Genomic DNA, 23,293 nt, shown 5'->3' with positions numbered 1-23,293 from the left:
CAGCCTCCTCCTGGAAAATCTTTAATTACAAGAATCATGAAAGGAAAAACAAAGCTGTAACAAATTAAAGTCTAATTATCTTTGAATACAGTAAAACAGGCAAACCTTTGGCAATAGTTGTCCAAGAAAGCACAAAATACTACTAGAAATAAGAAGAGGCCAGGCGCGGTGGCTCAAGCCTGTAATCCCAGCACTTTGGGAGGCTGAGGCAGGAGGATTACCTGGGGTCAGGAGTTCGAGACCAGCCTGGCCAACATGGTGAAACCCCGTCTCTACTAAAAATACAAAAATTAGCTGGGCGTGGTGGCGGGCGCCTGTAATCCTAGCTGCTCAGGAGGCTGAGGCAGGAGAATCGCTTGAACCCAGGAGGCGGAGGTTGCAGTGAGCCAAGATCGTGCCACTGCACTCCAGCCTGGGGACCAGAGTGAGACTCCATCTCAAAAAAAAAAAGAAGTAAGAGAAGGCTGGCCGGACGCGGTGGCTCAAGCTTGTAATCCCAGCACTTTGGGAGGCCGAGACGGGCGGATCACGAGGTCAGGAGATCGAGACCATCCTGGCTAACATGGTGAAACCCCGTCTCTACTAAAAATACAAAAAACTAGCCGGGCGAGGTGGCGGGCGCCTGTAGTCCCAGCTACTCGGGAGGCTGAGGCAGGAGAATGGCATAAACCCGGGAGGCGGAGCTTGCAGTGAGCTGAGATCCGGCCACTGCACTCCAGCCTGGGCGACAGAGCGAGACTCCGTCTCAAAAAAAAAAAAAAAAAAAAAAAAAAAGAAGAGAAGGCTGAGCATGGTGGCTCAAGCCTGTAATCTCAGCACTTTGGGAGGCTGAGATGGGTGGATCACCTGAGGTCAGGAGTTGGAGACCAGCCTGGCCAACATGGTGAAACCCTGTCTCTACTAAAAATACAAAAAATTAGCTGGGCATTGTGGTGGGCGTCTGTAATCCCAGGAGAACTGCTTGAACCGGGAGGCGGAGGTTGCAGCGAGCCAAGATCCCACCATTGCACTCCAGCCTGGGCGACAAGAGTGAAACTCCATCTCAAAAAAAAAAAAGGAAGAGAAGGTGGCAACTGATCTGTCAGCCGTTTCACAGGCTGGTTAAGCCAAAGAGAAATAAAAATAATAAAATGATTCCCCATCCTGACCCCTGCCAAACAAGAACCAACCATGCACCCAACCTACTTGAAAATAACCAACAGTCCTAGGCAATCCTTGGCTAAGAGGAAACTGAAAGGGAAGCTACCAACCGCCAGCAAGCAGTGAAGAGGGAACGTACACCCTCAAAATGACAGACGCGGCTCCAGAAGCAGACATGGATTAAAGTGAAGAAGGAGGAAAAGCACCATGAAGAAGCAAAGACAGAGAGTGAAAACAATTCCACAGGAAGTGAAAACAGACAAACCCTTCAAAGACCATTAAGGGATCGAGGAACAGAAAGTGTGATTAGGAAGGAGAAAAAAAAAAGAGGTGAGCACAGAGAGGCCAAGAGAACATCAGCTTCATGGGAACAAGTACCCATTAACCCTGAAATGAAAGCCCCAAGAAAGTGGCACGAACGGCTGCCAGCTGCCTTTGGCCGGCTGTTCACCACAGCTGACGCCAGTGTGATTTTTTTTTTCCAGACAGGGTTTCACTGCTGCCCAGAATAGAGTGCAGTGGTGCGATCCCAGCTCACTGCAGCTTTGACTTCCCGGGCTCAGAGGATCCCCCACCTCACCCTCCCAAGTAGCTGGGACTACAGGCACACACCACCATGCCCCACTAATTTTTTAAATTTTTTGTAGAGATGGGGTTTTGCCATGTTGCCCAGGCTCATCTCGAATTCCTGGGCTCAGGCAATCCACCTACCTCAGCCTCGCCAAGCGCTGGGATTACAGGTGTGAGCCACCACGCCCAGCCACCCCTGTGATTTTAACCATTCCAGGCTACAAAGCCACAGCCAGCTCTGCTCACAACATGCAGGGACCACACTTGTCACAGCAAAACCTGCTGGAGCCAGTCCACACAACTGAGACCACGTGTGACAAGACAGTGAGCCGGTGGAAGGCCACAGCAAAGCCACGAGAGGCCAGGGTTCACCCCAGAATGCCACGCAGACACCCATGCACTCTAGCCTTGTAGTGGCCACATCCACAAATCCCAGGAGGACCAGAAAAACACAGAATCATCGTAACAGATGCTAAGAAAGAAACCTCTAGAAACTCAGCCACCCTCCTAAAAAACAGCCCAACAACAAATGTTCTGAGAAGGCAAAACAGCGATTCCTGTGGAGCAAAGCAAGACGCCCACTTCCTCCTCCCCATCAGGCCCACAGTGACATGACGGTGACAGGACTGATGAGCACACCAGGGTGGCAGAGAGGCGGCCAGCTTTTGATGATAAGCGTGACTATCTAGAAAACCCAAAAGACTTTTTTTTTTTTTTTTTTTTTTTTTTTTTGAGACGGAGTCTCGCTCTGTCGCCCAGGCTGGAGTGCAGTGGCGCGATCTCGGCTCACTGCAAGCTCCGCCTCCCGGGTTCACGCCATTCTCCTGCCTCAGCCTCCCGAGTAGCTGGGACTACAGGCGCCCACCACCTCGCCCGGCTAGTTTTTTGTATTTTTAGTAGAGACGGGGTTTCACCATATTAGCCAGGATGGTCTCGATCTCCTGACCTCGTGATCCGCCCGTCTCGGCCTCCCAAAGTGCTGGGATTACAGGCTTGAGCCACCGCGCCCGGCCCCAAAAGACTCTTAAACCCTTTTTTAATTATAAGAGAATGTGATAAAGTGGCTAGATATAAAATGAACAGGAGTTTTTCTCTCCATGAGCAATGATCCCCAAAAGTTGGAAAAAAGTCCATTTACAAAAGTATCACAAATTATAAAAAGTCCTTAAGAAGTTGCTGGCCGGGCGCGGTGGCTCAAGCCTGTAATCCCAGCACTTTGGGAGGCCGAGACCGGTGGATCACGAGGTCAGGAGATCGAGACCATCCTGGCTAACACAGTGAAACCCCGCGTCTCTACTAAAAAATACAAAAAACTAGCCGGGCGAGGTGGCGGGCGCCTGTAGTCCCAGCTACTCGGGAGGCTGAGGCAGGAGAATGGCGTAAACCCGGGAGGCGGAGCTTGCAGTGAGCCGAGATCCGGCCACTGCACTCCAGCCTGGGTGACAGAGCGAGACTCCGTCTCAAAAAAAAAAAAAAAAAAAAAAAAGAAGTTGCTTTATCCAGAAAGTCACCGGACCCACGTGAAGAAAATGATTGAAAGACTAAAACATAAAGTCAGGCCACTGTCTGGGGTGGCAGGTGGAAAGGGCACCTCTGTTCTTCCACAATACAGGCATCTGGCCCCCACAGCCCTGCTGGCCCGCCATCCCCTGCCGCCTGCCACCAGCCTGCACACTGCTCCCCACATGCACCAGGGCCACGCATTCCCCAGACCTCCTGTGTCTCTCCAGGCGCCTCTCCCTGTCCAGCCCATGCCCTGCACAATCCCTCCCACACGCTACTCCAGCACGCTGACCTCCCCCAGCACTGCCTGGCCACAGGCACCCACACGAACGCCTGGTCCCTATCAAGAGGCCCTTTTGGACCTCCAGTAATTCATGACTTCTGGTCTCTCGAGGACAAACCGGGCGCAGGCAGGTCTCCCTGCTGACTCACTCTGGGGGGGGGCCCCCTTTTGAACACAGGTGCACATGCTTGGCCTAGGTGTGCCGTACACTGTCTGGGTTTGATTCAGAACCAGCACGCCCTTCAGGGAGGGCCAAGAGGGAGAACCTGCAGGGAGTGCTGGCTCACCTCCCAGGCCACCCCAGCCAGCCCGGCTGACTCACAATTGAGATTTGTTGCTGTTGGGCCCTGAGTTGGCCATGCTGAGGATGCCGCGGCCCGTGTGAGAGAGGTTGGGCCGGAACTCATCTTTGAAGGGCTTCCCCCAGTACGACTCCCCGCCTGGAAGAGAAAGGCCCACAGAAGCAGGAAAGCTTGGGCCCCAGCGGAGGCAGAACCAGAAACCTCAGAGTCCCAAGGGGCATCAGGGCCTTGCTGAGCCCAGCCTGGGGAAGGGGCACTTGATAGGGTGGCCCCCGGCCCCATGTCACCAACTCCTGGGTCCTTTGGAGCCCCCACGCCTCCACACAGGCAGGCTACTGCCCACTCACCCCAGCCCTTTAATACCCCAGGACAGGGATTAAAGAGTCAAGACCGCCATCATTATCACTCAAGCTATGGGAATACGGAGCGGCAGGGCCTGGACCCAAGCAGCTGTCAGGCTGACGGGCTTGGAGAGGCTGCAGGAGGGAGGGCTGGCCGTGGTCTGAGGCGGACCCCAGGGGCCCAGGGAAGAGACCACACACTCCTGCCTCCTCTACCATGCAGGCCTCACAGCCACCTGGAAATGAGAAAACTGAGGGCCAGGCCTGAGCGGGCACAGCACTGATGGCTGCCAGTCGTTCCACCCTGGTCTAACAGATTCCACATCTGAGCTCTGCACAGCCCCTGCCCAGCTACTCCCTCATGCCCCAAGGAGCAGCCAAGGTGCCCAGAGAGGGGCCCAGTACCAGTACCTACCCATGCCTGTGCCTGTGGGGTCACCCCCTTGGATCTGTGAAAACAAAAGCCAGTGAGCAAGTCACACTCTGAGAGCCGAGGCCCACTGCCTGCCTGACTGAAGGAGACCCCTCCTGCTAGATGGCTCCATACGGGGGCTGGGCTCTTGGTGATGATGAGGGGCCCTCCCAGCCACCTCCCTGTGTGAACCCAGTGCTGGATGGGCTGGGGCCTCAAGGGTCAGCCTATGGGTTCCCCAACAGAAGATCACCGACTGGACTCATCCTGGCCACCGTGGCATGGGCCAGGGCCCTGGAACGGGGCAGGGACAAGCCCACCCAGCCCCTGATGTCCCACCAAGCTCATCTGTGTAGCCAGTGACTCGCATCACTCACCACAAAGTTCCGGATGGATCTGTGGAAGATGGTGCCGTCGTAATAATGCTTCTTGCAAAGCCTGATGAAGTTTTCGCAGGTTTTTGGTGTCTGCAACATAGCCCCAATACTTGTATCAGGCAGAGAGTTGCCAAAGGCAGCTCACCACAGCCACAGGAGGCCTTTTTTTATTTTTTTTGAGATGCAGTCTTGCTGTCGCCCAGGCTGGAGTGCCGTGGCACGATCTCGGCTCACTGCAATCTCCACCTCCTAGGTTCAAGACATTCTCCTGCCTCAGCCTCCCAAGTAGCCAGGACTACAGGCGTGCACCACCACACCTGGCTAATTTTTGTAGTTTTAGTAGAGACGGGGTTTCCCCATGTTGGCCAGGCTGGTCTTTAATATGTAGCCGAGTCAGCTGCCCATCCACACTGGGCAAGGATAGACCCACAACAGCAACCAACAGGCCCCGTGCAGCCGCATGGCCCAGAGCAGAGCGCATGGGAGAAGTGTGGGCAGAGCAGCAGGTGCAGCCTGGCCCCTTCTCTGAAACACTGGCACCTGTGCGCAGGCCATGCCGCCAACACGGCCCCCTAGGAAGGACACAGGGCACTGCTGCGGGTCCCGCCTAGTGACAGGCTGAATTTCCTACAACAAGCACATACCAGTGACAGCCCTATAGTTAAGACATGGCTGTCAAATGACCCCAGAAATGACCTTGGGACATGGGGAGGGGCCGGCCTTCACACCCACCAGGTCGCAGTGCAGCTCCAGGTTGAGGTCGCCCTTGTTGGTGTGCAGTCGCACGTAGCCCTTCTTCTTCACAAACTGGTAGCGGAGCACATCCTCGTCGATGGCAGCTACAACCAGAGGTCCCAGCTCGGCCCCTGCCCTTACCCTGGGGCAGCCCCACTGTGCCAGGCAGCACCGGCCTCAGACACACAGGCAGGGACTAGGCTCCAGCTCTGGGGAGAGCAGGGGAGCCGGAGGCTGAGGGTCTGCTCAGGCCATGCACCAGCCTCATGGGGCTGGCAGGGGTTCAGCAGCTAAGAGGGGGAGGACTAGGGGCTCAGGTGACAGTGGGAGCCCCTGACAGGCCAAGAAAGTGGGAGTTGGGGAGCACACCCACCCCCGGCCCCCCGGCCACTTTCAGGTCACATGGCAGGTGGCTACAGAGGCAAAGGTGGCTACCTGCTTCATGTGTCGTCTCCGGGACCATCGCAGTGGAGGTGAAGGAAGCGCTGACCTTCCCTGTGGAATAGTGGGCCTGCCAAGGAAACCAGGATGGCACCTCAGCAGTGCCATGGGAGGCAGGTGGGCAGGGACGTGTAACTTGCCTAGAAACCAACCACATACCACCCCTGCCCCCCAGGCCCTGCTTGGTGCCTCTCCTCCAGGAGGGCCTCCCGACCAGCAGGAGGAAGAAGCCAAGGCCAGGCCGAGCCAGGGGCCCCTGGCCTCAACTGGGTCCCGACTCTTACAATATCAGCTGAAACCCTGGAGATAAAATACCACACAGGACTGGCCACCTCAGGGTTAGGAGTATATGGCTGACTTCCCATTTATTTTTATTTTTATTTCTTTTATCAGACAAGGTCTTGATCTATACCCAGGCTGGAGCGTAGTGGTGCAATCCTGGTGCACTGTAGCCTCCAACTCCTGGGCTCAAGTGACCCCCCGACCTCAGCCTCCTGAGCAGCTGGGACAACAGGCGCCTGCCACCACACCTGGCTGATATTTTGTAGAGATAAGGTCTCACTATGTTGTCCAACCTAGTCTTGAACTCCTGGCCTCAAGCATCCTCCTGCCTCAGCCTCCCAAAATGCTGGGATTACAGGTGTGAGCCACCACGCCTGGCCTCATTTCTTTTTTTTAAAGTTTCAAATTTTCTACACTAAACACATTACATATTTAATCAGGGGTCGGGGGAAAGCCCCAATAAATGTTATTTCTTATCATAGAGGAAGAAAAGGGGTTTCTCCCATCAGAAGAAAATACAAGCCAGGCACAGTGGCTCACACCTGTTAATCCAGCACTTTCGGAGGCCATGGCAGGAAGATCTCACTTGAAGCCAGGAATTCAAGACCAGCTTAAACAACACAGCAAGATCCTGTCTCAAAAAAAATATATATATACCAAAGTGCTAAGGGCAGCGTGTCAGCGTGTCAGAGGGGTGACCACGGACAACAAACTTGCTTTTTAAATTTTTCCAGAATTTGAATAATTCTTTAAGGAGAACTTCAGCGATACCTGCCCATGTCTCTGCACTCCCCCTAGCTCCAGATCCCCACACTCTGCCTGAACAGGAGGAAGAAGCAAACACAGCAGCCCCAGACAGGCAGCTCTGTGCGGTCCCAGGCACGCCATCCACCTCAGCACCGCAGCAGACTCTGAAACGCCCCAACTCTCCCTGGCATGGCTTTGGGCCCCAGTGCACATCGGGCCCTGCCCTCCCAGCCACCACAGAACCACACGTGCCCACTCCACGTGCCTGCCCTGGCCACTGAGCTCAGGCTGGGACCACAGCACAAGGCAGACCTTCTGCGGAGGGGTCTCCTCCCCTGCGTGCCCCCACACACCCCTTGGTTCTTCAACGACCAGTGTGGACGTCAGCCCCTCCCCTTCCGCCTTCTCAGATTCTGTCTACCTCAGGGCAGCCCCAGGGCTGTGTGCTCAGAGCAATCAGGGGCACCACAGCTCTGGAGGATCCTGGCTGCCTCCCTGCCGTGTAACCCGACCCCCATGAACCCCTTTCCCAGGACCACTCCAAGAGGCCATGAGATAGGCAGGGAGACAGGGCTCGGCCGAGTGCCCTCCACCACTCACAGCGTTCAGCTTGTCCACTTTCTTCTTCTCTGGGGTCTTCATGGTGGCTGCCAGAACCTCATCCCCTTTGAACTCCTTGTAGAGCTCCTGCAGGGTCTCTCGGGTCTCGGCATTTGTATTTTTCAGATAGTAAGACGGGTCCTGTTTGGCCTTCTCTTCATCTACAAAACATTAGCATGGCCCTGAGCAGCCGAGCCCCCAGTATCCTCCCGACATACACGTGCTGGGGAAACAGATCTAGAATAGGCCAGGGCTGTCCAGCCATGGCATGGGCCCCGTGCCACTGCCAGCCACAGAATGCCACAGTGCCCAGCTACAGGCCTGAAGGTCTCCCCAGGCAGTTCACAAGGGTCTCAGGATGGACTTCATGTTGTAGTTTCCTGCATATTCTAATCTTTTTACTGTATACACTTTTTTTTTTTTTTTTTTTTTTGAGACAGGGTCTAGCTCTGTCACCCCAGCTGGAAAGCAGTGCAAGATCTCAGCTCACTGTAGCCTCCACCTCCTGGGCTCAATCGATTCTCCTGCCTAAACCCCCCGAGTAGCTGGGGCTACAGGCGCGCGCCAATCACACCCAGCTGATTTTTCTATTTTTTGTGGAGACAGGGTGTCCCCATGTTGCCCAGGCTGGTCTTGAACTCTTCAGCTCAAGCAATCCACCTGCCTTAGCCTCCCAAAGTGCTGGGATTACAGGTGTAAGCCACTGCGCCCAGCCCCTTTGCTTCCGTAATTTTAAAGGTTTTTACTTGATAGAAGTGTGTGGGAGTCTTTTCGGATGTGAAATCCCCCATTCTTGCCAACTCAGGAGGGCGCCTGCTGCCTACTGGTCCTTGGACAGCAGTCCACTCTGTGGAGAGGGACGGGCATCCCCGTGCAGAGAGCACAGACATGGCCCAGCCCCAACCCTGGCCTCAGGCTCTCCTGACTCAAATCTCCCCTAGTCATGTGCTCAGCCTCCCTAAAACCCAGTTTATACAACACTCACGAAGTGCCCAGGCCACTGCTCTGCAGCACAAGGCTGAGTGGCCTCTGAGCACGAGTCCTGCTGGCTCCTCCAAGGCTGCAGGACAGCCACCAGCGGCCAGGAAAACAGGAGGACCCCGTCACCCCACCACCTGCCCACTGACAGCACCGGCCAGTCTGCAGGGAGCAGGGGAACCTGAGCAGGTGTCCTGGCAGGGCAGCAAGTCCATCCCGCCCGTTGTTTCTGAGGCTGCAGCTGGCTCGGATTCTCTGAACACTGGTTCAGAAAATGCAGGGCCTGTCTAGGCTGGGACCCTCTGACCTCCAGGAAAGGGAGGATTTTACCCAGGGAGCACTGTCCCAATTTCACCCAAATGCCCCCTCGCCTAGCCCAGCCCCTAGTTGTACATACCTGGGTCTATTATTTTCACGTTATTCTTCACATGATAGAAGTTAGAAACATTGAACTTGTCCAAATTGGTGGGGTCCTGTGGCAAAAAGAGAATGCCCAGCAGAGTGAACCCAGCCTGCGGCCAAATGGCAGCCACATGCAGCAAAGGTCGGCCAGCTGTCAGAGGTGGGAAAGAGGCCAGGCCTACACTGAGGTGGGGGGAGTCAAGCAGGGCATGGCAGAGGAGGTGGTCTGCCCCAGGCAGGGCAGCAAGCAGGGGCAGGGACGGGGACACGGCCTCGCTAGCTGCTGGCCGAGCTGCAACCTTCCTCCAGGCACATGGTTAACGAGCATTCATCGCTGTTAGGGAGCTCTCGGACAGGAACGTGGGCAGCCACGGGCCAACCTCTGGTTAGAATGGGACAAGCCACAGAGGTGACTGACTCAGCAGGCCACGCTCCAGCCAGCACCTGCTTTTCTAAGTCAGTGTTTTTCGTTAATTCACTTGGAGTTCTCTGACACCTGCAGGGAGCCCTGTGCCAGACCCTGAGGCCCAGAGCTCACACCAGCTCCCGCCGTCGAGGTGCTGAAGCAGAGCCAGGCCTGCAGAGTGGCCATTCAGATGCCTTAGGAGGCTCTGAGGACAGATATGAGGGACCCTGACATGGGGGTGGGGGATCGGGGAGGAGATGTAAGAGCTAGACTGAGGCGGCGGCCCCGTAGAGGCCTGGGCTGGCTGCAGGGGCTGAAGGCAGCTGGGGCAGGCGGGCAGGCGACACTCACCTGGAGGGTGATAATGTCCTGCCGGGAGAAGGGCTCATCAGTCAGCAGGTCCCGGAAGTTCTTGGCTTTGATATTTAGCTGTTCCACTGCCTATAGCCAGGAGGAAGTGGTTTTACAATGCCTGCCCCAAGCCTTGGCACAGGGGACTGCAAGCAGGGAGGCCTGGAGCTGGCCCCGACCGTGGCATGATTTGAGAGGCATGAGGAATGAGAGAGACAGCAGTGTACACCCCACTGGCTGAAAGCAGAGGCTCCCACAAAGGCGGAGCTGGCTGGGCCTCAGACGATGAGCCAGTTCAGCCTCGCAGCAACCTTTCTGCAGGAAGCTCCTGTCTGCACACTGATCAGCAAAAAGGCTCAGCGAGCCACCCACCCACTCACTACAGCCTTCACCGAGCTCCTCCTGTGCACAGGCGCAGCGCCAGGCCCCCGTGGGCAGGGGCTGTGCACATGAGATGCCTGCACTCCTGGGGTACGTTCTAGCAGAGTCCTCGCTCCACTGACGAGGACTGACCATGACAGTTTGTGCAGGCTTCTGGCCAGAAGTGGCCCCCAAGGCCCCTGGAGCAGCGCTGGCCACCTATACCCCACAAACGTCCAGGTGCAGGATTGAAAACGGCACAAAGGTCGGCTTTCCTGCCATGTGGGGCCTGCCCCACCTCGCCCCTGAGAGGAGGACCCATGTGTGAACATGGCTGCCTCCTCTCTCCCTACACCCACTCCCAGCCAGAACTCCTCCAGGAGACAGCTCCCTCCCGGGGACAAGTGGCTCCATGCAGAGCCGGGGCCAGCACTCCCCTCTCAACCCTAAAGGCCTGTCCTCAGAACACGGGTGCCTTCCCAGCACGTGAGCTTTGCTGAAGACGCAGGACCACCCCCTGGGGTTTAAGGGTCCCTGCTGGGCAGCCAGGACTGCCTGGATTCCGAAGGATGCACCTCCCACAACCCTTTTTTTGACCTGCCTGAAAATGGGGAGGCTGCACTGCCAGAGCTTTGGCAGATGACCATGCCTGTGGCTGTGACTAAACCCCACAAGGACAGGCCATGCCCATAGCACACAGCCCAGCCAGTGTATCCTGGCAACACACAGCAGAGATCTCCCCACCGCTGTCTCCAGGCCCCAGAGCGAGGACACACCTCATAGGCGTAGACGTTGCCGGTCGTCCTCACAGCCACGATGTGGGTGTTGTTGGTGAACACGGTAAACAGCACCGGGCAGTGGTACTTCCCTAGAGAGAAGGCACACACAGGAAGGTCAGTCACCTCTGCAGGCTGTGAACATCCCAATGAGGACCGCGGGGGGGCAGGGCAGGGCAGAACTCAGCCAAAGTCAGCAATGGGAGGCGGTGGAACCCCATGTCAGCGGCCAGAGCAGGGAACCATGGGGACAGCTGCTCACCCCCTCAAACCCCTCCATACCATTAGGAAACTCCTATTCATCCTGCAAGACCCAACCCCTGCATCTTCCTCAGATCCTCCAGCCCACCCCTGGGTGAGCACCATGCTAGCCTCCTCCTCCTACTGAAGTTGGCCCTCAGCAGGAAACAACCCATGCTCCAGCCCTGACAGCTCTACCTCTCACCGACGTCCCCCGCCAGCCCCCGGTCAGCTCTTCCTTCACAACCGCCCATCCCCTTGCCCGCTTACTATCTTTTTTTTGTTTTGCTCTGTTTCTTTTTTTTTTTTTTTTTTTGAGACGGAGTGGTGTGATTAGCCACCACACCCAGCTAATTTTTCTGTATTTTTAGTAGAGATGGGGTTTCACCGTGTTAGCCAGGATGGTCTCGATCTCCTGACCTCATGATCCACCCGCCTCAGTCTCCCAAAGTGCTGGGATTACAGGCGTGAGCCACTGTGCCCAGCCTTGTTTTGCTCTGTTTTGAGATGGAGTCTTGCTCTGTCACCCAGGCTGGAATGCAGTGGCTCGATCGTGGCTCACTGCAACCTCTGCCTCCTGGGTTCAAGCGATTCTCTTGCCTCAGCCTCCCGAGTAGCTGGGACTACAGGCGCACATGCGTCACCATGTACAGCTAATTTTTGTATTTTTAGTAGAGACAGGGTTTCACCATGTTGGCCAGACTGGTCTCGAACTCCTGACCTCAACCTCTCAAAAAGTGCTGGCATTACAGGCATGAGCCACTGTACCTGGCCTTGGTTACTGTCTCTCTGCCTGTGAGTCCCCACCCAGTGGCCAGGGGCCCTGTCAAAGAAGTGCCCACTTCTGGGGAAAAAAAGTGTGGTGGGGGGCTCAGAGACATCAACCACATGTATTTGTGGGGACTTTTTCTTAAACAAAATCCTGATTTGAGGCCAAGTTAGGGCCTCAAATTAGTTAGAGTCTCAAGTTAGAGGTGGCTCACACCTCTAGTCCCAGTGCTTTGGGAGGCCGAGGTGGGAGAACTGCTTGAGGTCAGGAGTTTGAGACCAGCCTGGGCGACAGGCCAAGACCCTGTCTTTTTTTTTTTCTTTTTTTGAGACAGCATCTAGCTCTATCACCCAGGCTGGAGTGCAGTGGCACAATCACAGCTCACTACAGTCTCAACCTCCCAAGCTCCAATAATCCTCCCACCTCAGCCTCCCAAGTAGTGGGGACTGCAGGTGCGCTCAACCACACTGGCTAATTTTTAGGTTTCATTTTGTAGAGACAAGGTTTCCTTATGTTGCCCAGGCTGGCCAGGATGGTCTTGATCTCTTGACCTCGTGATCCACCCACATCGGCCTCCCAAACCGCTGGGATTACAGGCGTGAGCCACCGTGCCTGGCCCTATGACACTTTTGGCAGAATTAAAAGCAGGTGTCCAGGCCGGGTGCGGTGGCTCACGCCTGTAATCCCAGCACTTTGGGAGGCCAAGGCGGGTAGATCATGAGGTCAGGCAATCAAGACCATCCTAGCTAACACAGTGAAACCCCATCTCTACTAAAAATACAAAAAATTAGCTGGGTGTGGTGGCGGGTGCCTATAATCCCAGCTACTTGGGAGGCTGAGGCAGGAGAATGGCGTGAACTGGGAGGTGGAGCTTTCAGTGAGCTGAGATGGCGCCACTGCACTCCAGCCTGGGCGACAGAGCGAGACTCCGTCTCTAAATAAATAAATAAATAAAAGATAAATAAATAAATAAAAGCAGGTGTCCAGCTTGGTCAGAAAGCAATGACTGATTCTGTATGAAACCTGGTGAGAGCTGGGACCTTGGGTCAGGAGGCCAAGCCCAGAGGTGGCTGTGATAGTTTCACTCACCCTCACTGTTCTTGGCAAAGTTCAGCTTGATCAGGGACCTCCCGTCCAGCTTCTGGAAGAAGCACAGTTAACAATTAATGATAATGAATAAGTAACTGATGCACAGAGATGCTGGGGTCAGACAAAGATGGGCTGGAAAAGTCTCTGACTAGCCAATCCTGTGCAGCTCTGGACAAAAGGGAAGGCCTCGGCCGGGCGCGATGGCTCACGCCTGTAATTCCAGCACTTTTGGAGGCAGAGGCGGGTGGATCACAAGGTCAGGAGATCGAGACCATTCTGGCTAACACAGTGAAACCCCATCTCTACTAAAATACAAAAAAAAAAAAAAAAATTAGCCAGTTGTGGTGACGGGCGCCTGTAGTCCCAGCTACTCGGGAGGCTGAGGCAGGAGAATGGCGTAAACCCAGGAGGCGGAGCTCGCAGTGAGCTGAGATCGCAGCACTGCAAGACCCTGCAAGGACCTCACAGGGGCTGCAGGATGCTGTCGGGCAGTTGTATTTATGTGGCATCCCCACCATGCTCTGAGAAGAGCCGTCACAGGTGACCCCGAGCAGAGGACCAGGCCACAGGGTGGTGTGTATTATACTTCTGCAGGGTTTGGACAGCTTTATGGTGAGCACCGATTACTTCTAAAATTAAAAAGTGAACATATGGCCGGGCGCGGTGGCTCAAGCCTGTAATCCCAGCACTTTGGGAGGCCAAGACGGGTGGATCACGAGGTCAGGAGATCGAGATCATCCTGGCTAACAAGGTGAAACCCCATCTCTACTAAAAATACAAAAAACTAGCCGGGCGCAGTGGCGGGCGTCTGTAGTCCCAGCTACTCGGGAGGCTGAGGCAGGAGAATGGCGTAAACCCGGGAGGCGGAGCTTGCAGTGAGCTGAGATCCGGCCACTGCACTCCAGCCTGGGCGACAGAGTGAGATTCAGTCTCAAAAAAAAAAAAAAAAAAAAAAAAAGTGAACATATTTCTTCAGCTAGAGTGGGGGGGGACACACGGTTCCACCTTATTATTCTGTTATATGAATTTTTTTTTTTTTTTTTTGAGACGGAGTCTCTGTCACCAAGCTGGAGCACAATCTCAGCTCACTGCAACCTCCGACTCCCTGGTTCAAGTGATTCTCCTGCCTCAGCCTCCCGAGTAGCTAGGACTACAGGCACACGCCACCACACCAGGCCTCATGATCTGCCTGCCTTGGCCTCCCAAAGTGCTCTGTCATATGAATATTTAAGAAAAACAAAACACTGAAAGTGGGGAGAAAGTAAGAAATACACCCTAATGCTAAGAATGGTTGTGCTGGGAAGGTGGGACTCTCTATTTTTCTGTTTCTGGATGTTTTTTCTTTTTTCTTATTTCCCCCATCCCAGGTGGCGGGTAATGTTCTCGGTTTCCGTGGTGTGTCTGCAGTGCAGCTCTTCCACAGGAAACTCTCCCATAAAACAAAGTCTGGACAACCAGAGGCAGGAACTGCTGGGGGCGGGGCTGTGGGGAGACCCTGGAAGGGAGGCAGAGCTATGTGCCGCTGGGGAGCACCTCACTCAGGGTCACAACCCAGCAGCTGATGCCACCTGGTGTGGGCTGGGACCAGCTATGCCCACCCAGGCGCAGGGGAGATGTAGGGGGAGGCTCCTGGGGCTGGGCTGTAAGCTAGCAGCAGGTCCTTGTGCTGCCCTCCCCGCCCTCCGTGGGCCCTGTCTGCTGCTGGCCAGCCCAACTGACCACATCTGCTCCTCCAACCACCTCTGTTCCTTCCTTTGTCATTCAACTACCCCCACCTCCCCACATCACTACAGGTGTGGAGGAGACCACCGGTGGGCCAGCAGGGTCCCTATTCAGACACAAGACCTGAGCAGAGAGATTCCCTAACACAACAGGCTCCTCCTGAGGCTCCAAAAGTCACATGGGCCAGCCAGCCCTTGGCCCAGGAACTCTCTTCGGAGGTTTGGCTAGCAAGGCTCTGCTGACACCCATAGGTCTGGCCAAGCAAGCCCACAGCAAGGTCCCTTCCAGAACAGGCCAAGGGAGAGGTGCAGGTACAGGATAAAGATGTGTGTGGTGCTCCTGCAGACTCACCCCAACAAAGAACAAAGAACAGCTTGCAACAAAGAAATGGCGGCACCTCCCTGATGTAAGCCCTAACAGTGTGGCTAACTGCCAGATCAGACTTTGTGGGTGCAGGGGCCAGCACAATCGACAAGTTTGGGAACCCCAAAGAGTACCTATGAAGCAAAACACCCGAAGTAGCAAAATGCACCCCAGCTGCAACCAAATGACAGCATCCACTGGGACAGCAGAGGCCACGAGGGCAGCCACGGACAGGAAAACCCCACCTACCCCCACCTCGCCACCAGGCTGCTCCCAGAGGCAGACACCCAGCCACACAGGGCACAGGCAGGCAGCAGGGACCCCTGCTGAGAAGAGCAACAGAAGATGACTTCCCAGGCTGGGGCACAGACCTTGGGGGAAGACCCTGGGATCCAACGTGGCTCCCAGCAGCAGACATCACAGAAATACAGTCTTTAAGTGACACAGACCAAGGAAGAAGAGTGCCCTCCCTAAGGAGGCAAGGCCACAAGCCCCCTACCCAAGCATCTGAAACAGAAAAGCCACAGGCTTTAGCGGCTGGTCCAAGAACACTCAAAACCAGTCCCCTGGCCAAGTTCCCCTTGTATTCGAGAGCAGGGAAGCCTTGGAGGAGCACCAACTCCCTCTAGAAAGAGTCCCCAGAACCCTGCAGCCCGCAGAACATCACAAGGGCCGGAAGAGCTGAGACAACACAGATGGGCTGCCAGCTTCTCCTGCTGGCCTGGTAGGAAGGGTCATATTGTCCAGGGAGCTCCCTTCCAGCGGCTCCAGCACAGGGAGCCCCCTTGAGTCCTGACCCTCCTTCTCGCTTGCAGTTTGAGCTCTTGCCCCAGGCCACAGGAAAGAAGTGGAGGAATACATGCAAGTGTCCAACAGGAAGGGAACGGTCACTGGTAAAACACACTAGATCTCCCTCAGAACTAGGCTGCATGATGTCCCCCCGAAACTGATGCTCACTGGGAACCTGTGAATGTGGCCTGCCTTGGATATAATCAAGGGTTTATATAAGGTCTTTGCAGATAGAATCAAGTTCAGATGAGGTCATACTGGATCACAGATATGGCCCGAGAAAAGACATGCACAGGCAGGAAGTGTTTCCAGAAAGGAATGGGTGTGGGCAGAGGAGGGGAAGACTGTCCCTCCTCACTGGGTCCCATGAACGGTTCTCTCCCATGTTCCCGTGTTCATGAAAACCACCAGAACAAAAGCAGAGGTGAGAGGACAGCGCTCACCAGCATCACTGAAACTCCTGCACAGCCACCTACCTCTCCATTGCTGGGGTTGGTCCCGTACCTCTTAAGCCATGGAACAATGTTCCTGAAGGGAAGAGAGAACAGAAAACATCACTGGGGTGCTTAGGCGCCACCTGGTAACAACACGGTGGTCTTGCAGGGCTGCTTCCAGGTTAGATGCCTGCGAAGGAGTCTTGCTTCACTTTAGGACAGGAAGAGCTCCTCACCTTGTCTCAGGAAGTTGGGGGTATTTGTGGATACACAGGTTTCAAAATATGTTCAGAGTTATTATTGCAGTTATATATGAACAACAAAAACTACAGGTGAAAATGAGTAAGTAAATGGTTTGGGGTTTTTTTCTTTGAGACAAGGTTTCGCCTCATCACTCAGGCTGGAGCGCAGTGTTTCAATCATGGCTCACTGCAGCCTCTAACCCCTGGGCCTCAAGCAAGTCTCCCACCTCAGCCTTCCAAGTAGCCGGGACTACAGGTGCACACCACCACGGCTGGCTAATTCTTGTACTTTTTTGTAGACACAGGTACTCACCATGTTGCCCAGGCTGGTCTCAAACTCCTGGGTTCAAGAGATCCTCCTGCCTCAGCCTCCCAAAGTGCTGGGACTACAGACATAAGCCACCACTCCCTGTCATAAATGTTGATACATCTGTACAATTAAATACTAAGCTAGCATCAAAAACTATACTTTCAAGCCAGGCACAGTGGCGTGTGCCTGAAATCTCAGCTACTCAGGAGGCTGAGGTGGAAGGGTTGCTTCAGCACAGGAATTCAAGAGTGTTGGGATTACAGGCATCAGCCACCGCCTCTACTAAAAATTTTAAAAATTAGGCCAGGAGTGGTGGCTCACACCTGTAATCCCAGCACTCTGGGAGGCCAACGTGGGCGGATAACAAGGTCAAGAAATCGAGACCATCCTGGCCAACATGGTGAAATCCTGTCTCTACTAAAAATACAAAAATTATCCAGGGGTGGTGGCACACACCTGTAGTCCCAGCTACTCAGGAGGCTGAGGCAGGAGAATCGCTTGAACCCGGGAGGCAGAGGTTGCAATGAGCCAAGACCGTGCCATCGCACTCCAGCCTGGCCTGGGTGACACAGTGAGACTCCGTCTTAAAAAAAAAAAAAAAAAGGGACTGAAACATGAAAAAAATTACAGAAGCATATGCTGGAACGCAAAACTGGGCATAATGCTTCCAAATACTGCACACAAAAGGTACATGCCATAATTATGGCTCTGCTTTCATAAAGTAAAAAATATGCAGTTCATTACCATTCTAAAACAGATCACTGTGTCCAATTAGAACACTAGGACCCCCACATGGAGGGGTGTGGGGTGGTCTACCCCATTCCAGGCAGTGACAGCAGCACCTGACAACTAGAGCTGCCTGCCTAGGGGTCACAGCAGCACTGCTGCCATGTTCCCAAGGCCCTAGCTGTTACTTCTGTGTCCCCAAGAGCCCTACCCAAGGGTCCCCTTCCTTAATGGGTGTTGAGAATCTCACATTTGTTAGATCGAAATTCAAGGAAAAACTCACAGCAAATCAAAGACGACGCCATCTGGAGTACAGACTGGGTAGACGAAGGGCTGCAGAGAGAGACTGAAAAAGGACGGAGTCATTACTGGTGAGTTGCCAGGTACCCTGGTCAGGATGTGGGCTGGCTGAGCCTGGCATGGTGACCTCCTGAGATGCTGTCCCAGGGAGCCCTCTCCGGGCAGCCTGGCCACTTCCCTCTCTCACCAACCTTCTCCTCCAACTACAGTAGTGGTTGTGCCATCCCTGGTGAAGGACCAGAGCAGGATCCAACACCAAGGTAAGCTCCTACCATCATGACGAGGACTTCGCATCTTCTCCCAACGTGAACTGAGGAGCCACATCTTCAAAGCACACTTTTACGCATAACCCCACATCCACAAGGGGCAGATTCACTATCAGAGCATCAGAGAACAATTCCAAGGGAAAGGTAAACTCACAAAACTCTTACCTGCAGTGGTCAAAAGGTAAACGACGAAAATTTGTTTGTGGGAGATCTGTTTAAAATGAAACAAAAAACAGAAATCTTACTCTGCAGTATTTCATCTATGTGTTTCAGTTACAGCGTATGAAAAAGTTCATGGCTGGGCGCGGTGGCTCATGCCTGTAATCCCAGCACTTTGGGAGGCCAAGATGGGCGGATCATGAGGTCAGGAGATCGAGACCATCCTGGCTAACACGGTGAAACCCCGTCTCTACTAAAAATACAAAAAAATAGCCGGGCATGGTGGCAGGCATCTGTAGTCCCAGCTACTCGGGAGGCTGAGGCAGGAGAATGGCATGAACCAGGGAGGCAGAGCTTGCAGTGAGCCGAGATTGCGCCACTGCACTCCAGCCTGGGTGACACAGCGATACTCTGTCTCAAAAAAAAAAAAAGAAAATAAAAAAAAAGAAAAAGTTTGTGCAAATTTTTAAGTACAGCAATTGCTGTGGATTAAAAACCTTTTAATAGATATAAACCAAAACACTCAGGGTACATCGAAAAAGAACTTACAGGGAAAAGTGCGTACTTTTTTAGTCCCATTAAAATTATGACAGTGCTCTTGTTATTGTAGTCTTGATAGTTTTGACAGATGAAAATATTATCATTCTTTTTATTCCTTATAAACTTTTTTTTTTTTTTTTTTGAGACGGAGTCTCGCTCTGTCGCCCAGGCTGGAGTGCAGTGGCCGGGTCTCCGCTCACTGCAAGCTCCGCCTCCCGGGTTTACGCCATTCTCCTGCCTCAGCCTCCCGAGTAGCTGGGACTACAGGTGTCCGCCACCTCGCCCGGCTCGTTTTTTTGTATTTTTAGTAGAGACGGGGTTTCACCATGTTAGCCAGGATGGTCTCGATCTCGTGACCTTGTGATCCGCCCATCTCGGCCTCCCAAAGTTCTGGGATTACAGGCTTAAGCCACCGCGCCCGGCCTCCTTATAAACTTAATAGAGAAAAAACATTTAAATGTACATGTAATTTTGTATTTTATTTACTTATTTTTTACTTAGCTCCCAGCATCGGGGAATATTTTAATCTACATTTTACAAAAACCACCACTAAGAAGAAGCATGTTCTTCTTTCTTGAATATATTTCTCTTTCGTGAACTGTCCTCGGCCCATTTGTCTACCACAGTTTCCGTGTTCTTGTTGTCTATTTTTACAGCTCACTGTATCCTGAAGACACTGTTCCTTAATACCACTCCCCCAACGGGGAACAGAAAGACCGCAAGCCTTACCTGGCTTCTTGCCACCATAAAAGTGAGTATATTCAGCACAAGTAATGTACCTGAAGAAGAGAGGAAGATAATGCTATGACCACCACCTTTATACAGAGAACAAAGTCTTTGGAAGTGAGTAATCTTTGCTTATTCCGCATATGCTTATTAAACATCTATAAGCATGGGACGGGCATGGTGGTTAATGCCTGTAATCCCAACACTTTGGGAGCCCGAGGTGGGTGAATCACTAGAGGTCAGGAGTTTGGGACAAGCCTGGCCAACAAGGTGAAACCGCGTCTCTACTAAAATTACAAAAATTCGCTGGGCGTGATGGTGGGTGCTTGTAATCCCAGCTACTCAGGAGGCTGAGGCAGAGAATTGCTTGAACCTGGGAGGCAGACGTTGCAGTGAACCGAGATTGCACCACTATACTCCAGCCTGGGCGACAGAGTAAGACTTGTCTCAAAAAAAAAAAAAAAAAACCAGCTGGGCGCGGTGGTTCACAACTGTAATCCCAGCACTTTGGGAGGCCGAGGCTGGTGGATCATGAGGTCAGGAGATCGTGACCATCCTGGATAACACGGTGAAACCCCATCTCTACTAAAAATACAAAAAATTAGCTGGGTGTGGCGGTGGGCACCTGTAGTCCCAGCTACTCGGGAGGCTGAGGCAGGAGAATGGCGTGAACCCGGGAGGCAGAGCTTGCACTGAGCCGAGATTGCACCACTGCACTCCAGTCTGGGCAACAGAACGAGACTCCATCTCAAAAAAAAAAAAAAAAAAAAAAATTGCTTATCTGAACGCCAGTGCTTGTTTAGCTAATAGAGAAATAAAAAAACCCTGTGGCAGTTAGGATATAGTTTATTCTTTAGGCGTAGGGGTGGGTAACTTAACCAGGGAAGTTGTCTGGCATGACTGTAGGTTCTATTTATAATTTGGTATCTTATTGCCACAAAGAGTCTGTTTCGTCAATCTTATTTCTATTTCTTTATTTTTATTAAAAATTAGCCACCACGCTCGGCTAATTTTTTTTTTTTTTTTTGTATTTTTAGTAGAGACGGGGTTTCACCATGTTAACCAGGATGGTCTCGATCTCCTGACCTCATGATCCACCACCTCAGCCTCCCAAAGTGCTGGGATTACAGGTGCGAGCCACCGCGCCGGGCACCTTATGATCTCTATTTCAACGTTAATGCCAGTCAGTTATTGTGTCTGGGCCACAAAAGGGAGGAAGATATAACAAGGTACAGCTGACCTCCATCGCATCATGGCCAGGAACTCAGTTTTAAGGTTTTCCTGGAGTTCTCTTAGGCACAAGGGTGTCTGCTCAGCCAGTAAGGGGATTTAGGATTTTATTTTTAGCTTACAGGGAGGAGCAGGCTCAGGAGCTGAAAATCAAGAGTTCTGTTTAAGGCATATTAAATTTGAGGGCACGGTGGCTCACGCCTGTAATCCCAGCACTTTGGGAGGCAGAGGCGGGTGGATCACCCGAGGTCAGGAGTTCGATACCAGCCTGGCCAACATGGTGAAACCTGTCTCTACTAAAAATACAAAAATTAGCCGGGCATGGTGGCAGGCGCCTATAATCTCAGCTACTGGGGAGGCGGAGGTGGGAGAATCGCTTGAATCTGGGAAGTAGAGGTTGCAGTGAGCCAAGATCGCACCATTGCACTCCAGCCTGGGCAACACAGCAAGACTCCATCTCAAAAAAAAAAAAATTGAGATGTTTATCAGTCCTCCAGTGGAGATATCAAGTAAGCCACTAACTACACAAGACTGGGGAAAGCAGCTTATAGATGACTGGGAAATTATATCACTCACAGAGAATGTTTATGGAAAAGAAACCTATGAGATCTGAGAAAAGGGAGGAGGGTCCAGAAAGGAGGCTGGGAAAAGAGAGGCCGCTGAAGTCGATGGAAAACAAAGAGCACAGGAAATCTCAGATACCAAAGGAGGGCTTCAGAAGGAGGGAGTGGTTAACAGTGTGACATACTGTTGAGAACCCCAACAAAATGAGGACTGAGGATGCCCTGGCGCGGTGGCTCGCCTATAATCCCAGTACTTTGGGAGGCCAAGGCGGGCGGATCACCTGAGATCGGAGTTCGAGACCAGCCTGACCAACATGGAGAAACCCCCTTCTCTACTAAAAATACAAAATTAGCCGGGCCTGGGGGCACAGGCCTGTAATCCCAGCTATTCCGGAGGCTGAAGCAGGAGAATCGCTTGAACCTGGGAAGCGGGGGTTGCGGAAAGCCGAGATCGCACCACTGCACTCCCCAGCATGGGCAACAAGAGCGAAACTCCGTCTCAAAAAAAACACGAGGACTGAGGATTGAATACTAGAGTTAGCAACAAGAAGTCGCTGGCAACCTGACAAGGGGCAGTTCTGGGATCGAAATTCTGACTTGAGTGGTTTCAAGAGACTCAGAAAACAGCATGAAGCCACGGGTCTCTAACTTGTTCTGAAATCACGGCGGCAGCAGGAGGGGAACGCGGGGCACGGGGCATAGGCGGATTTTTTTGTTTTATTTTATTTATTATTTTTGAGACAGAGTCTGGCTCTGTCGCCCAGGCTGGAGTGCAGTGACACGATCTCGGCTCACGGCAATCTCCGCCTCCCGGGTTCAAGCGATTCTCCTGCCTCAGCCTCCCGAGTAGCTAGGATTACAGGCGCCCGCCACCACGCCCCGCTAATTTTTGTGTTTTGGGTAGAGACGGGGTTTCATCATGGTGGCCAGGCTGGTCTTGAACTCCTGACCTCAGGTGATCCGCCCGCCTCAGCCTCCCAAAGTGCTGGGATTACAGGTGAGCCACCGCGCCGGGCCTGGTTTGCTTTAAATAGGAAGGCTCTGCAGCACGTGTGCAGGCTGATAGGCATGAACCAGAACACAGCCAGACGCTAAGTACGGAAGAGAGAGAGACTACAGGGGCAAAGCTCGCGAGCAGACGGGGCACTGTCCGGGCAGAACTAGAGTAAAGGAAGACCGGGCTGCGCTCGAGCCCGCAGCTGACGTCTTCGGAGCCGCGGCCCCCTGGGAGAGCGCGGCGGCCCGAGGGTCATTACCCTGACTGGAGAGACGGCGGCAGCTTCCGGGAGGAAGTGACTTTTGGGCTGGGCTCTGGGGACCAGCTGAGAGGGAAGGCGAGCGGCGAGCAGGGCGGGACAGGCGGTTTACTGAGGCAGAGCGGAGCGCCACTCCCGACTGCGGCTCAACTTACATCTTGTCCTTCTGGTGCTGTCGCTTCCCCATGGCGGCGCGGCGGCGGCGGCAACTACCTAGCACGAAAAAGCAACCGCTGACCACTCAGACCATGGAGCCACGGCCGAGTTTCGTGACCACTTCCGGGTTCCGCGGCTCGCCCCGGAAACAGGCGCTTGGCGTGCTGGGAATTGTGGTTCGCTAGCGCCAGGTGCGCATGCTCGGAAGGATCGCCTGCCCAGTATGGGGTCCTAGCTAGGTGTGTTGTGTCTCGCTGGCGCCTTCTCGGGGCAGAGCTCCCTCAGCCTCGAAGCCCCATCTTCTCGAAGGGTCTCTCCCGACCGCCTCGCCTACCCCCCTCAGCCACGGCTCAGGGCCATTCCCATACTGGGTTCTCAGGTCTTATTTTATTTTCGAGACAGGATCT

The 23,293-nt window shown here is 53.6% G+C and overlaps 1 protein-coding gene across 5 annotated transcripts in view; it reads right to left on the bottom strand.

The window, feature by feature from the left end:
* LOC105480658 (peptidylprolyl isomerase like 2) overlaps window positions 1-23,023 on the bottom strand; it is a 28,176-nt gene extending 5,153 nt beyond the window's left edge. For all 5 annotated transcript variants that reach the window (XM_071080059.1, XM_071080061.1, XM_071080058.1 and 2 more), the window contains exons 1-15: window positions 22,886-23,023; window positions 19,685-19,734; window positions 18,422-18,467; window positions 17,974-18,036; window positions 16,455-16,506; window positions 13,105-13,156; window positions 11,007-11,098; window positions 9,871-9,960; window positions 9,109-9,184; window positions 7,734-7,894; window positions 6,099-6,174; window positions 5,661-5,767; window positions 4,929-5,018; window positions 4,555-4,588; window positions 3,819-3,936 (exon numbers count right to left, since the gene is read on the bottom strand). In XM_071080059.1, coding sequence (XP_070936160.1) covers window positions 3,819-3,936; window positions 4,555-4,588; window positions 4,929-5,018; window positions 5,661-5,767; window positions 6,099-6,174; window positions 7,734-7,894; window positions 9,109-9,184; window positions 9,871-9,960; window positions 11,007-11,098; window positions 13,105-13,156; window positions 16,455-16,506; window positions 17,974-18,036; window positions 18,422-18,467; window positions 19,685-19,734; window positions 22,886-22,917 — 1,139 coding nt within the window. In that variant the 5' untranslated portion in view covers window positions 22,918-23,023. The remainder of the gene's footprint in view (window positions 1-3,818; window positions 3,937-4,554; window positions 4,589-4,928; window positions 5,019-5,660; window positions 5,768-6,098; window positions 6,175-7,733; window positions 7,895-9,108; window positions 9,185-9,870; window positions 9,961-11,006; window positions 11,099-13,104; window positions 13,157-16,454; window positions 16,507-17,973; window positions 18,037-18,421; window positions 18,468-19,684; window positions 19,735-22,885) is intronic.
* Between the last annotated feature and the right edge of the window lie 270 nt (window positions 23,024-23,293).

Source organism: Macaca nemestrina, chromosome 15 (assembly GCF_043159975.1).
Source record: "Macaca nemestrina isolate mMacNem1 chromosome 15, mMacNem.hap1, whole genome shotgun sequence".
Lineage (NCBI taxonomy): Eukaryota > Metazoa > Chordata > Mammalia > Primates > Cercopithecidae > Macaca > Macaca nemestrina.
Note: the sequence above shows the minus strand (reverse complement) of the source record. Positions and strands in the feature narration are given on the sequence as shown.